General features: G+C 36.7%; 2 protein-coding genes across 2 annotated transcripts; one reads left to right on the forward strand and one right to left on the reverse strand.

Annotated features, from left to right (window-relative positions):
- Positions 1–759: 759 nt before the first annotated feature.
- Positions 760–7,954, forward strand: LOC103933225 (calreticulin-3). Its single transcript, XM_009342892.3, has 14 exons — positions 760–936; positions 1,443–1,550; positions 2,667–2,859; positions 3,948–4,206; positions 4,463–4,519; positions 4,611–4,658; positions 4,958–5,044; positions 5,125–5,182; positions 5,729–5,796; positions 6,142–6,234; positions 6,319–6,375; positions 6,484–6,570; positions 7,214–7,246; positions 7,679–7,954. Exons 1-14 carry the CDS (start codon positions 804–806, stop codon positions 7,688–7,690), a joined length of 1,293 nt encoding a protein of 430 aa, XP_009341167.2. The 5' UTR covers positions 760–803; the 3' UTR covers positions 7,691–7,954.
- Positions 7,955–9,340: 1,386 nt separating this feature from the next.
- Positions 9,341–14,190, reverse strand: LOC103933224. The gene is given in 5 exon segments (XM_018643974.2): positions 9,341–10,226; positions 10,982–11,073; positions 11,512–11,817; positions 12,303–12,625; positions 12,628–14,190. Coding segments are annotated over 5 exon segments (2,226 nt in total). The 5' UTR covers positions 13,247–14,190.
- Positions 14,191–16,243: the final 2,053 nt, after the last annotated feature.

Consider the following 16,243-nt stretch of genomic DNA (forward strand, 5'->3'; position numbering starts at 1 on the left):
TTTTTCTTTTTTTTCTTTTTTTGAAATTGAAGGTAGGCTTTGGCTTCTTTTGCCATCGTTCATCCCCACTACCGCCACCAAAGGCTACCACCCATTTTTCTAAAAAAAATAAAAAATAAAAAATACCACCGTCCGTGGGGCTAATTTAGTGTTGTGCTTTGTAAAATAAATTATTTTTATTTGGAAGTGTTTTTAAAATAAATGAAAGTCTTTTTAGGAAAAATATTTTTGGATTTCAAAAGCATTCGAACTACTTCCTACAAGAAGCACCAATTATGTGCTTTTTACAGGAAGCAATTAAAGTGTTTTTTAAGGATTTATTTGTAAGTATTGGTTTCAAAATACTTTCACCAAAAATACTTTCAACTATTTTAAAAATACTTTTAAACAAGCATGAAGTAAAGTATTTGTAAATTATAGCTGTAAAAGTACTTTAAAAATAAAAAAACAAAGTTCTAATATTTGGTATATTTTTATGTAGACAGTTATGATTGTGTAAAATAATAAAAATAAACATAAAAGTTTTGGCTTTTCTTCATCTTACCTTTTTTTTACCATCTTTCTTTCTCTTTCTGTCAGAAAAGTTCTTGACATTTCTTCCTTTTTTGTCATTTTCTTCCTTTTTCTTTTTGTCATAAAGTTTCTGAGTTATGGGCCCATTTATTTTCCTTCCAATTTGGGCTTATTGGAGTTGGCCTGGCCCAATAAATTACTTCCTTCCAGAAGCATCCAAATGTGGGTTATGTTAGTGGAACTTTACCCAAAATAGTTGACAGCAACTGCAAGTCTAACTTCGGCCGGCAATGGTTTCCAGCAGAAAAATGAGAGAGCCAAAGATGAAGCTTCTTCTTCGAGCTCTGCAGCTTCTGCTTCCACTTCTAATCCTCCACTTCCGTTCCGCCACCTCTGAAATCTTCTTCGAAGAGCGATTCGAAGGTAAGATCTTTTTCTTAGAATCCAAACAGGATCCAAGTCTTTCAAGTTTGATTGCTTAGATTAGTAGCCAAAGCAGTGATCTGGAGAGCTTCTAGTTGTCTTCTGAAATGCTTGAGTTGTTGCACCTTGTTTGGCATGTGAGAAACTGGAAGGAGATTAAAGATCATAAATTATTTGTTTATTGGGCTTGTTAAGAAACTGTCAATTTTGTGTACCTCAATCAGTTAAGTATGGTAAAACATACCTGAAACATGCTCGATTTTTCGGGTTATTATTTCTTGCTTTTTTTGTGTTGGCTCTGAATTGCTTCAGCGTTTTTTTTTTCTATCTGCTTTTGGATTTGATGAAATGTTTCCTTTAACCGGAAAAAAAATCAGTGGAGTATGAGATATTGTGTCTGTATGAGTGTTATTGGAAAACTATTTGATTAGTTGAGCACTAGGGTTTATCGTTTGTTTAGATTTTTAAACTTTCTGATGTATTGTAATCGTTGTTGCGGAAAAAAGATGGGTGGAAAAGCCGCTGGGTCTTATCAGACTGGAAAAGGGCAGAAGGAAAAGCAGGAACGTTCAAGTACACTGCAGGGAAATGGCCTGGGGATCCTGATGATAAAGGTATCCCTGCAACCTTTTAGCTTATTAGCTCTGTTTCAGAATACATTTCATTGATTTTGCGTTGAGCTGGAATTGATGAAGTGCGAGGTTGCTTGATTGATCATCTGTTGCAAATTTGATATGATGCTTTAAAATTTTCGGTTATTAGTTCTAAAGAAAATCTGAACTGGTACTATAATCGGCACCCTATAATTTATGGGTGGTGCTATCCACACACACCAAGTTAATTTTTGCGACTCTGTCCTTTGATCCTGTTCAATTCATTCGATTTGACGGCGGAAATTGAGAGAGGTGTGTGGAAGGTAAAAGGGTGTGTGTGGATAGGACAACCCTAATTTATTAATATGACAGTTATAGTAGTTTATGGAGAATGTGAGTCATAAATGATCTCAGTACTCAGTTGTTAATTCCTGTGTTTTATTTAGTTTGATGTTAGGTGCATTTCTTATACATGAGAACAGTTGTCCCAACTGGGAGCTGACAGCTCCTAGTGTGACTGTCTGCTTCTTTGAAGCTCACGGATATACATAAGGATAAAGTTTGAGTAGGCCCTCGGATTAGTCTGTATTCAAAATTTGTTGTCATAACTTATAATCTATTCATACCATTTGTCCCATACTATTGTAGAAGAAATACATGAGCAAGGGAATAAGGACCTCTTAGAAAGAAGCGTCAGATGTAGTCATATTAAGACGAGAAAAGAGGTGATGTAGGTGACAAGAAAGAAATGATGAATTGTAATGTGTTTGATTATATTTCCTTAGGTTTTTTCAGGGTGATCTTGTCATAACTATAGAACCATCATATATGTAAATCTACTCGTATCATGTTTTCTGGTGGACAGCTCTGCAAGCTCTAACTAAAATTGGACGATCCTAGAATGGGTATGCTGAAGGTGAATAGACAAACCGGTTTGTGTTGAAAAAGAATAAATTTGTGATTATGAATGATGAAAAACCTAACATGAAAGAGGTAATCGTTATTGCCATATGGTTTGTAGGAATCGGTGAAAACACCTTGCTTTCATAATCAAATTGTTGGTTTTCAATTTTCCATTAGACGCTACATTGGAGTCTCAATTAATTCATCCATTATGTATTTTTGAAATTTGTGCAGGCATTCAAACATATAATGATGCCAAGCATTTTGCCATATCTGCTAAAGTACCTGAGTTCAGCAACAAAAATAGAACTCTAGTTGTCCAGTATTCGATTAAATTTGAGCAAGACATAGAATGTGGTGGTGGTTACATCAAGCTTCTCTCTAGCTATGTCAATCAGAAGAAGTTTGGTGGTGATACCCCGTACAGGTGCGTGAATAATTTACCTTGTGTAAATCAACATTAGCTCATGCTTTGTGATATTGAAGTCTTCCAAACTTGCTTATAGTGGTCAAGCCTCTATTTACAAAGATAATTGTAGAAGTTTTTTTCTATGTGATTGTTGTATTTGACATATTCTTATAAAATACTTTTCCAATCATTTACTCATTGATGTTTGGGTGGTAATAATAAAATCATTTTGTATGTATGACTATTTTTGCTACTTTTAAATCCCTGTTTTTTTTATGCAATCGTTGAATTATTAAGATAAAGCATGTCGCTTTTATGGCTGGTTGACATGGTTACTTATATGTTCTTTTAGTTGTTGCCATTGAGTATAGATTCCAAACACATCAGAACACATGTTCCTCTGCAGAAATGCACTCAAAGCACATGTCACACAGGTGTACCTTGGTTTAGTTAAGTGTGCTTAAGGGTTTAAGCATACTGGTGTTTGGAAGGTTTTCTTGTCCTTATCGTAAATGAGCCAACTCATGTCGGACTTAGACTTGTATGTTTCTGTATGCTCTAATCAATTATGCACAAAGAGAGAGAAGTATCCTCCTTGGTTGCATTAAACATTAGGGAGGACTGATTCTTCTTTATATTTCTTAGGAAGTGGCTAATTAGACTGCAAGTCAAAATCCTCCCAATAATGGGATTTGTACGCAAGGGGTATAAGTGATTTTTTATTTGTTTATTTTTTTTTTTTGTGTGTGATATACTGCAAGAAACGATCCATAACCATGCCCATTTGACCAATGGGGATGCTTATGACAAGCTTATCAACAATACAGTGCAGTCCATATTATCGGCAATAACAAGATGCACTTGGGGATTGACTTGGTTAGGAAGGACCTAAAAACTAATCATCAAAGCATATACATGCACGTGTATACTCTGTTATTTGGTAGTTTTGAGTTCATCTTGGAATCTTGTTGTCTTTCTCTATATCAAGCTCACATGCTTCATACTATTTGTTTAAACAACATTCTGTTTAATTTGGTTAATTGCTATTAATACTTAACAGAATACATAAAGAGCATGGTTCTGACTTCACGTTATTTTTTCTGCAGTTTCATGTTTGGACCAGATTTATGTGGCACACAGACAAAAAAACTCCATGTTATACTTTCCTACCAGGGGCAGAATTATCCCCTTAAAAAGGATCTCCAATGTGAAACAGACAAGTTAACTCATTTCTATACATTTATTCTTAGGCCTGATGCAACTTACAGCATCCTTGTTGATAATCGAGAGAGAGATTCTGGAAGCATGTATACAGATTGGGATATCCTTCCTCCAAAAAAAATAAAGGATGTGAATGCAAAAAAGGTACGATGTTATAAAGTTATGGACACTGGACACTAGTTGATGTTATGCACAACCAATCAATTTAGTGTTTTTAAGTTTGAGAAGTTGCTTTCATCAAAAGCTATATTTCTAGATCTGTAGACAAGTACTATGTTATCTTGTGGGTCTCTCATATATGTCATTATTTCTTTGCGCACCAATCTCCATATCATACTTCAACCAAAAAAGGTTCCCTGCCTTACCACAAATTATCTACTGACTCATATTGTCCTCACAGCCAGCTGACTGGGATGACAAAGAGTATATTAATGACCCTAATGAAGTCAAACCGGAGGTATCCTATCCTGAGACTCTCTAGTCATGATTGAATAGGTTACAATCCATTTACGTGATTTTTACTGAAATAGTCTGTTTCAATGTTGTAGGGCTATGATTCAATTCCATCTGAAATTCCTGATCCAGAAGCCAAAGAGGTTTGTATATGTCATGTGTTATAAATGTTTATAGAGACTATGTGCTGTTTAGTTAGTGGTGTTTAACATATAAATGATGTTCTGGAAAGAAGTCTTCTTTCTGTTATATGTATTATGTGGAACTATTTAATTTTCTTGATTGATAGGATTTGAGAAGGAAATCTACCTGAATGCGGTATTGACAACTAACCAACACCTATTAATTTATTTGCTTCTATCTTCATTGAATAAATTTGTTTGTTCATCATGAATTACTAAATATGTAATAAGTCTTCTGGAAAACACTGATGGTTTCTCAGCCCGAAGACTGGGATGAGGAAGAGAATGGAATTTGGAGGCGACCAAAGATCCCAAATCCAGCGTACAAAGGACCATGGAAGCGCAAGGTGCTTTTGAGCTAGATGTAGATAGCAAAAGATTGAATAACTCATTTGTTGATTTAAGTTTCTAATTTTTTATCCTGCAGAAAATCAAGAACCCCAACTATAAGGGAAAGTGGAAGACTCCATGGATTGATAACCCGGGTATGTTAATGTGTTTTAGAATATTTAGTGGCAGAGATGGTTTATAGTTTATTATAATTGAGACTAAAATACGCAAGGAATTTGAATTATCTGGTTAGAATCTTACAAAGAAGTGAGAATGGCAGAAAAAACATATTCTTTTGGAGATTTTTTGTTGAATACGTTCATACCAGGACTTGATTCATGTGATGAGAATGATCCACCCATTTTATTATTCAACTTATGGTGGACCGTGATTTACAATGTCTGGCTCAGCCTACAACAGAATGTATAGGCCTATAAGGCTATAACATATATTAGATGCAATCCTCATTTAGTGTCTATCTGTTTATAACTTCATACAAATGATTATGAAAGCCGTTTCACATAGTTTGCATTTTCTTTACACTGGTAAGGTTTGTCCATGTGTTGGTCTGCGATGTTACATATTTGTTTAGGAGTTATTGATAAGTATATAAATGGTTCGATGTGTCTAGACAGGTTATCCATTTTGAACTTTTGAGTTTGGGTTTAAAGAGTACTTCCTCTTTTCCTGTGTTTCTGCAGAGTTTGAGGACGATCCTGACCTTTATGTGCTGAAGCCAATTAAATATGTGGGTATTGAAGTTTGGCAGGTATGTGTAAACTGTGTTATGAACTTATGAGTTATGAGTCATGACTTATTCTGCCTGGAGTTGACAAATTAGTTTGCGGTTACTTGTGAATCATTTACATTCTTAAAGGCAAAGAAACTGACTGTTGCTTATTTTAAGTGGACAATATTAGAATAACTGCTAATAGAAAAATAAACTGCAACATTTCTCGAGCAGTTAACTTTTAGTTGTGATGGATTCGTTTACACTTTCCTTCATTTGATGGTTTTCTCTTACCCATCCAAAAATGAACTGCCTTTTCTGAACTTCTGAGCTTTGGAATACTTGGCTTTTCTGGAATGTGGACCCTTATAACAATCATTGCAGGTGAAGGCAGGTTCAGTTTTCGACAACATTTTAATTTGTGATGATCCACAGTATGCAAAAGAAGTTGTAGAAGAGGTTTTTTCCAATAGAGACGTGAGTTATTGCTCTTAAATATCTATGTTTGTCATTTATCTCAGTTAAAGTCTTTGAGTTGCATAACAATGACCACAATTTTAGGCTGAGAAAGAAGCTTTTGAGGAAGCAGAGAAGCAGAGGAAAGCTCGAGAAGAAGAGGTGATTTACAAGAGGCCATGTTGCTTTTTTAGTTTTTCTGAGGTCGTACTGTAGTGATCAAACAATAACCCTACCAATGACATCTATCTACTATGTTTGTTCATGTAGGAGGCTAAAAGAGCGAGAGAGGAAGGTGAAAAAAGGAAGAGGGAGAGGGATCGTGAGTATGGCAGGGATAGGAGGCGCCGTAGAAGGGTATTGTATTTCCTTATTTTGTCTCATCAATAACATTATTAAATCTATGTTGTCTCAATATCACCATATTTCTGATGGACCTAATGCTGTTAATCCATTTTCCACTAGTGAGGTACTGGTTTGATAGGTAAAAAGAATCTTTTCATAAGCACATCTATTCGAGAAATCGTTTAAATTGTGAATCCCCAAGGCAATCAATTCTTTAAGGGTAGAGAAAAAGAATGTAGTACAACATATTTGAAAAGGAAGTATATGGCTTAAATGTCGGGGTAGAGAAAAGCGGTCTGGGGGAAGCTTTAAGAAGAATCCCCAGACTAAGGTCGCATGGATTAGTTAGTGTAAACAATCATAAAACGGATAAAACTATTTTATTTAGATTTTTGTTTTGATTTATTAACTATGGGGAGGAAAGGAAGACGATTTAAAGGTAATAATTGTATTCAAGTTCGGCTAAGCAATTGATGACATCATTTATGACATCAGATATCCCTAAGATATTAGACACCTCCGAGGTCCGAGGACAATATTACCTCAGGCTATAATCTATCCCTAGTGTGTAACAGTGCATGATTTTCCCGACTTCCCATATCATAAATGATTTTCCACTGAAAGTCTAATTTGGGAACCTTTTTTTGTTTTGCAGCATGATCCCCATGATTATCTGGATGATTACCATGTAAGAACTAACTTTTTCTCTTTTGTTCCTCCCTTCGTTTGCTACATCCTCGTATCTCCTTCGACTTATTGCTTTCGTATTATTTCCCTTTCCATATAAGTGCTTACCAGTTTGGCTATATTATTTACCAAAATTGTCTGTAAAATAGAAACATCTCAGCATGAGAACCTTGCTCGTTTTTTGTTTACATGAGTTGGAGTAGGAGCTATACTGGTGCACCTTGGTCGCATTTAAACAGTATAGGTCCTACTCCAACTCGTAAACAATGGGCGTTTAGGCACCTCACCACCGATTCAATTGAACAAATCGAAGATTCCGGTCTTGATATCCTAAAAATGTAGACCTGTGACCCAAATTTTAGTATTACATAAAGTTTAGAAGGTTTTGCTCTTATTTTTTCGTCCCCAATATCTGTTTTCGTTGACCTTGCAGGATGAACTATGAGGAGGCAGGCACCACCAACAGATGTTCGCGATGTGTATTTCGGCTGTGGGAAACATTTCTAATTGTTAGAGAAGCATGTTTTATCTCGTCCGTTGGACATGCCTTGTGTGTTGTACAATTGTTTAAACATCAAAATTAAACCCTTATTAACTGCCAATTTTGGGTTCAAAAGAACCATTAGCAGTATTTAGTGGTGGATTGAAAACTATTGTATCCGCTGTGTTCTGCATGCTTATGGCTCAAATATAGACTTGTTGACTTAAAGCTTGTGCCTTTTTAGAGCATGTTTACTTACTTGGAATCGATGTTAGAGAGAAAGAGAATTGTTCTGACACGATTACTCACGCAAGAAATAAGAAAAATGTGAGGCAACCTTTGAAATATGGGAATGGGATCAAACAAGTGTTCTAAAAAGAGGTCTAGGTGGTGCTTAGGCATTGGGCAGTGGTGATTCGAGGTTTTTTTTTGCAAATCGGCTGGGTCTTAGAAGGGTAGGCGGGGTTTTTTTTATTTTTTTTATTTTTTTTATAATGAAACTAACAAAAAAAAAAAATAATTCATATCCAAGTCTCAGAGGGATATGGTGAAGAAGAGTTTGATGCATTGCTTTGTAACTTTGCAAATATCTTACATTACTATATTTCTTTATTTTCCTCATATTTTGCATTTTATGTGGTTTTAAATTATGAACTTGTTGTATATGTAGCATCCTACAATATTCCTCACTATAGTTATATTTGCTTATATGCTTAATGTGTTTCCAAATTTTGGACTTGTTGAATACTCTTTTTATATTTTTTTTTTATTCTTTTATTATCTTATTCATGGATTTCATACAAGTATAATTTTTTGTTAGTGTCAATATGCACCTATTTACAAGAAATTTATCAAAATCCGCCTACGCGCTAGGCGTCAGCCCGCGTCCTGTCTATCGCCTAACGTTTTTTAGAACTTCGGACCAAATACTAGCATAACCTTACCCTATAAAATAAATCACGTGTCAGTATTTGACGGCAAAGTGGAATAAATTTCTTTGAATCTAACAATAAAGGATTAATTGGCTAATTTCAAAAGGAGAGTATTAATCGGCTAATTTCAAATAGTTCTGATTAATTTACTTAAAAAATAGTTCAGAGCTCAATTTTAACTGTAGTAATACTAGTTCACAAGGTCAAACAGCAGTCTACTCTAAAAAGAAAGGCTACAACTAGTGTAATCCACCACTTCCCCCTCAAAAAGAAGTGAACAAAATTAGAAACGCCAATCGATTGGTTTTGGGAGTCCAAACAGAATCCCTACTGTGTAGAAACAATTTCAATCCTCATGAAATCTGGAAACATGCATTGTTGCTGTAAGAAACAAAAAATTTCCCCCCTCCTAATCTTTTTCAGTCTCGTATAATTTAAGGTAACAACTGCATCAAACAACGGAAGAAAAAAAATGACGTCGCGCTTCGAATCAAATTCCCTCCTGTAAGTAACAACCCTTCCATCTATACCTCAAACCCATGTGAATTTATGTACACAGATTCACACACACAGCTCCTAGGACCACTTGGTGGTTAAAGGGCACGGCTCCCAGGGGCCTTCTGCGCTGCATTTATGCAACGAGACACCAAATCCCGCACGGCCACACTAAACTTTAAATAACTCACCTTCTAACTTTTGTATCTGGTGTTCGGATTCGAGGTGATGACTGTGATCCCCCGCCAAGCGCAGCAGCAGCAGATTCAACATGTGTGAGAAGATACTCATAGATCTTCTTCCTCAGCCTGTCAATGGTCTCCGCTGAAACATCGGTTGTTTCAACCCCTTCTTGACTAGAACCGATGTTATCCAACCAATCATTCACACTCTTGAGCTGAGTTAGCATTCCTGCTATTTGACCATTGTCTGAAAGAGCTGAAATGTCCACGTCAGCATCTAGGAACCTCTCCACAAATCCCAGAAACCAAGCTTGTGACTGCAGTCGCAACATTTCGGCCAAGTCAACAACCTCGTCAAGGCCATTTCCTTTATTCCATTCAGGCAGAGGTGGTGCCGGCGGCTTTTGATTGATGGCTGATCCATCCCCTACTCGGCGAGGTGTCCCTGGTGTCCCTAGCTTGGAACCCACTGCCTGGCGAACTTTGCCTTGGGATTTTGTTGACGCATTCTTCGTAGAATTTTCTAGAACTAGCACGGGTTGATTTGCAGAGACTAACTTTTGGTTTTGAGAGGAAGCGGAAGCAGAGGAAGCTGAAGCTTTAACAGAGGTTAAACTAGATTCTTTACTGAATACAGTGAAAGATGACAGATTGGTGGCTAATGCAGCTTGTACCCAAGATGCTGCCTGTTTCCGTCTGTCTGAAGCTACCTTCAGTGCTTCTTCTGATGGGGTTTCTTCACCGTCTGGGGATGAACCATCTGGCATGATTTTAGATAGAGAATCAGTAACTACACGAGCATTATTCAAGCTAGCATGGAGAGCTAGAAACTGCTCTACTGCAGGCTGAGGGTTCTCTTCCTTGGCAGAGGTAGTTAGCTCTGAATATATGCTGCATGACCCCAAAAAAAGGACCCAAAAATGTCAGAAGATGATGTACAGAACTTAGGCTAAAAGCCATGGAAAACGTCACATCATATAAATTCTGGAAACATTGTGCCTCCGCAAAAAGAACCCAAAAAGAAAAGATCACAGATAAGCAGATTAATCTTTGTCACAATTAGAAGTACAAATGAAAGATGAGAAAGCCATGGAAAAAAGTCACATAATTGAGTACAAAAAGTCTAAAAATATAATGTAGGATTGCATTTCCCATAGTTTGATGTTCCAAAATTCCCTGTTAAAAAGCTTTTGATTCCTAAGCATCAGTGCCATTCCAAATTACAAATCAAACAAGAACAGAAAATGCAGAAAATATAAGTGAGCAAGTGTCCCATACGAGTTAAAGAACTCCATGGATGGCCTCTAACGAGCAAGCAAGCACCTCATGAGAGTATACTACGAAAGTAAACAGTATACCAACAAAAACGCAATTGAAGCAATCTAGCTGACTCATGGATACCCTAAGGATAATACTTTGCATTATACTGTCAATAAATAAAAAACTAAAAAAATAAAAAAGAAAACACTACACTACTCAGAAAGTTCTAATGACTGTTTCATATCTTTTGGGTTTGAATGTCCAACCATTTCTATTGTCCAATCACAATATCATATACAACTTCACTTCCTTAACTCATTTGTGATACTCAGATATATTATGGAAAAGAATGGACAAACACAATAAGATGTAGTTATAACTTATACCTCAAACATCGTAGTAAATTCTCTGCAGCAGAAGCCTCCTGCATTGCCTCTATTGCTGCTATTTGTGCAGCATCCCTGTGCCTCATAACTTCCTGTGATAACAGATTCAAAAGTATATAATAAGAAAAACGAAGTGCCGAGCTGTACAACAACAACAAAGTCTATCTTCAGATATAGATGTCACTAAAACTCATTCCTAAGGTTAAAGTTATATCCTTCTCAGAATTAAAAGGAAATTCCCATTCACTAACTTGGCTCCTAAATTAAGAAAATTGGGTCAGGAAGACAACACGGACAAAGCAAAACAAAAACTAAGAAATTAACACAAACTCATAACCCAATATGCACGAAAAATTTGGGACCTCAGATATCTGGGCACTTCATTCTTTTATAATATTCTCTCGTTCACTTCAGCAGTCTCTACATAATGGAATTTCAGAAGAAAAACACCATAGTACATTGAATAGGCAGGAAAATAAAGATTTATCCAGAGACAATTACCAAGCTCTAAGATGTTACAGAAGATATACCTTTCCAAGCTTTGCAACTGACGATGGGAGTGAAGCCCATGGAACTCCATCAATCAATTTTCTGTTATTTAGGGAAACCTTGACCAAGTTTCCAGGAAAGCCATTATTAGCTACATCTGATGATTTCTTTCCAACAGATACTCGAAGTTTATTTGACCTGTCTTGATCACTCAAAGTTCCATTTGTAGTAACTTTCTTTGTAGACGTTTGAACCTTACTCTCTTCTTTCAATGACTTTGCAGACATCTGCATCTTATTGTCCTCTCTAGGTGGCAACCTCTCAGTTGAGATACTTTTTCTAGGAGCCTGGCAAAATGATTACTCGAATATTAAATACAAGAGGACAAATAACACCCAACATTGAACTATTTTCCACATCCTTTGGAACTACTACAAGATCAAATCAAAACCAGTGAGAAAAAGAAAAAAAAAAAAAAGAGATTTCAAATACAATTCATAATTGCTGGCACATTTAACTTTGAGGTGTTTATCTCCAGAATCAAAATTTGCTCTCAGAAGATCCACCCAATTGAGAAAAAGGGTTTTTTTTTTTTTTTTTTTTTTTTTTGTATCAATTTGAAAATGATTTAAAGCTTTAAAAATGATCAATGTAACTAAAGTACTTGGTATTCATTAGTTACAAAAACAAAGAATTGAATCCAAGGACAAGAAACGTGGCCTCCAAAGAAATCAAAGAAAATCAACCAATAGTACACTTACACAAGTAAACATTCAGTAAAACCTAACTTGACATAAATTTCAAATTAAGATTCATGAATTATTGAACTTACAGCCATCCGAACGTCTAGCTTGGCATCATGTGAAGTAGCTCTCACGTTTGAACTCTCTTTAGTGTTCACCTCCATATTTCCTTCCCAGCTCTTCCTCAGGGACTTGGCCCCCATCTCAAAACCCTGTACAAAATTCTTTATCGGGTTTCCCACAACTGATTTCTTCCCAGGACTCGCCCCACGAACAGAACTTGCCTTTTCCACCACTCCCACCATAGGTGTTCCCTTAACTTTTGCATGCTGCTTGACCCCATTTGCAAATTTCTCAAAAGAAGTCGGCAACGAATAACAACTTGAGGGAGATGACGGGATAGACCGTGAATTGATGACTTCATTCTCGGCAAAGGTTCCCTCTTCATATCTATAGTTAATGCAGGTTTTGATGGCTGAGACTTTGATCGGCCAAAAGACCCTACTTTCTTTTCCAACTGATCCGCCTTAGCACTTCCATTCGGCCTCACTAGCCCATGTTTATCCCTTTCTCCGGCATGACTATTTCCTAATACCTTAGACTCAGACTTTACTTTCTCTACAGTTTTCGAACCAGAAGACGAATTATTGTTAAGAAAACCAAGAGAATGAGTGGCAACAATGTCTTCAGGGCTCCCCACACAAGGGTGTCTCCCTGGCACCGGCCTAACCCCGTGGAGAATGGGGACCGGGGTGGCGGCTTGAAGCCGATCCACATGAATAAATTGACCCAGTTGAATCTTATCACTAAGAATTAAATCATCATGTTCATCAGGGAGAGATACATAGGTGGCATGTGAGGAATCTGATACCTTAAGGTAGAAACCTTGGTTTGGGAAAAGCTCACCGCCTGCAAGCGCCGGAACAATGCTCACCACTTGCAACAGAGACGACCTGTGCTCGCCGGCGACTTTGACATCCGTGTTCATATGCTGTAGCAGCTTAAGGAGCACGCCAGGAACAAGATTTGCCATTCTTGACACCCCCAATTGGCATCAGAGGTAAAAATTACAGACCCAGATGAAAAAGCTTCAAGCTTTCACGCTTAAACACACGAACCCTGCACAAGAAATGGTTTTTCCCCAGAACCCAGATGGAAAACTCAAAGATTTCCAAACCCAGAAGACAATAACCAAAAGGGGACGAAAAAAATGAGGGGTTTTCTCAATACCCAGATGGAGAAAAAGGGCTTTTTTCCAATTTTTTTCTAAATGCCAAGAATTTGATCTGTGGATTTTGATGGGTTACAGGGATAGGAAAACGTGAGGAAGCTTTACAAGGAAATGAAATTTGTTACCAAAGAAAGGGTTAATCACAGAAAACGCAATGTATTGCACAACACAAGATTATTGAGATAACGGTTGGTGAAAGCTTTTTGCAGTAATAATGGTGAACATCTTTTTCAGGAAAGGAGAAAACAAGAAAATTAGAGGCCACCCACAGATCAAGTTTTATATTCAAATTAGATAAAATCGTCACCAAAAAGAATTTAATAAGGAGGTTTCAACAAATGGCGTCAATGACAGAGAACAAACCCAGAAGAGCAAACAAAATATTTGATTAAATTAAATAAATGAGTGCAATGTATCCCAAATACTGACCTTTGCTTGCATATCAGTTTCTTGAAATTTCCATGAAACCCAAAAGGGGGAAAAGGTACTAGTTTTGGGGAGTTGCTTTTGGATTTTATTATTTTTGCTTTTTGGGGAAGGAAAAAACAAAAAAATATTGGGCTGAGTTCATGGAGAAAATTCCAGATCAGGGTATACAGATTTGGAAAGCAACATTTTAAAACAAGACCAAGAAGGAATGATGAAAGTACAGGTGGGAATGGGAATGGGGAATGGAAAATTGGTAATGGGATGGTGTTGGAAATTTCTCTGCACGAAACAGAAGAAAGAAAAGGGCATAGGGGAATAATTGATTGCCAGGCTTAACACTTGATTGAGTTGCAAGGAGCTGTCAGTGTCTGACACAACAACAACACATTTAAAACCTTGGAGAAATCCTAAAATGACCAACTTCCACTTGGAAAAATTTTATGTATGCTAGAGGCACATAATAATACACTACGTGTTATAATATAAGTAAAGAAATATATTTGATATGTAACGTTCTATGAAACTAGCACATTGACATAGGACACTTGTAAATTTTTAACATGATATTGTATTATTAAATAAAAAATAAAAGCGTCGTACGATAGTGAATCAGATTCATATAAACTGCTTTCAACTTGAAAGGCTGCCTTAACCTTTGTCTTTTCTTTTTGGCTGAAGGCTGCCTTTGCTTTTCGATTGATTGAGTTTCCGGAACGAAGGATTCCAGGGATGGATGAAAGGGTGTTTGTTGCAGGAACTGGGTCAGTCAGGGTGGAGAATCTTGGCAGAAAACGATATTTTTTTTTTTTTCTTCTTATATAAATATTTTAAATGGTTTATATTTTATTTGGAATTTTATAATATAATTTGTGGACAATTTTGTACTGATAGTGCAAATGGGCGCATGTGGAAGGTAATGGAGTGCTGTAATCAAGGTAAGGGGTGTCGGTCGGCTACCTGAAAAAGTGACATCCCCCAACCCCAACTTAATTGCAGAGGCTGCAAGTGTTTTTTTTTTTTTTGTTTTTTTTTTTTTTAAATACATCAAAATTTTTACATTAAGAAGAAAAAAGAAGAAGAAGTCGGCTAAACTACACAATAAGTAATATAATTTGATATCGAATTCACTATTTATAAGATTCATATATAAAACCTTTTACTTTTAAGTGAAGAAAAATACCACTAAGCCTTACTGAGTGACGGCAAAGGCTAAAAGTTTGCAAACCTTTTTTTTTGTTTTATTTTATTTATTAGTGTTGGTTGGCACGCTATCTCAAACTTTGACGCATAAACTCGAGCCCTACCTTATCCCACTAATTTTTTTTATTTAATACACCAATATAAACCTACACTAAAAGCTAGTTAATTAGTTGGGCAGAAACAAAAGCAATGACAGCCTAAAGGTAAAATAATATTTATTCTAAATAGTACCTATTCTTATATAATTTTACTCGGCGAGCAAAGACAAAAACAATTACTGTTCACAAATATTTTTTTGAAAGTACAATTAAGTTAATTATAATTAACAGACGTGTTAAACTTTTGGTACGGGATGAAGACTGGTGGGTATTTATTTCCTAACGCTTCTTTTAGATCTCTAGAAACATACGGATTTTAGGATCTAGATAGTAGAGGTTGAACCAGGTCTGTAGGAAAATATCTATACTATTTTTTGTATTTTTATATATAATTTTCAACAATGGGCTGAGGTTGGCCCTGCTCCCTTACGTCTGGGCTGCTATAAGCTACGCGCTGAAGGCTGGCACTATTGCCTTCTTGCTTGGGCTGCTGCAGGGCAATGGGTTGCGTAGGATGGGCCTCCGTCTGATGGGCTTCAATTCAAGCTATCTGCGCCAGGGCCTGCATGTTCTGGGCTGCTACAGTGGCAGAGACTGTGGCTTGTGGTGGTGGCGGTCGTGCCTGCTACGAGGTCCGTCGCGTGGGTCTGGCCCATGTCCAATTTTATTCGAACAAATATAGAACAAGAATGGATGGTTTTATGTCTATTACCAGTTCTTCCTCCCGAGTCAGACCGATCGGAACAATACTCTATCCCGTGGAATCCTAAATTTGATGCTAATAATATAATATTGTACTAATCCACATTTGTCTCTCTCCCATCAATCGAATTGGTAGGTACCAGTTGAAGAAAGGAAAATTCCCCCATTTGGTTGATGATAAATGTGAAACGAAAAAAAGAAACAAAAGAAGAGGGATCGCTGTTGGGAATGAAATTATGTTATTTGGACCTCTCTTCACAAACAATAGAAAGATGAATTGATATAGTTTTTTATTGGATTTGGATTCGTCGGGACTGACAGGGCTCAAACTCGCAGCTTCCACCTTGACAAGGCAATGCTCCGACCAATT

Source organism: the organism of the source record quoted next, unplaced genomic scaffold (assembly GCF_019419815.1).
Source record: "Pyrus x bretschneideri cultivar Hongxiangsu unplaced genomic scaffold, Pyrus_bretschneideri_v1 Contig14, whole genome shotgun sequence".
Classification (NCBI taxonomy): domain Eukaryota; kingdom Viridiplantae; phylum Streptophyta; class Magnoliopsida; order Rosales; family Rosaceae; genus Pyrus; species Pyrus x bretschneideri.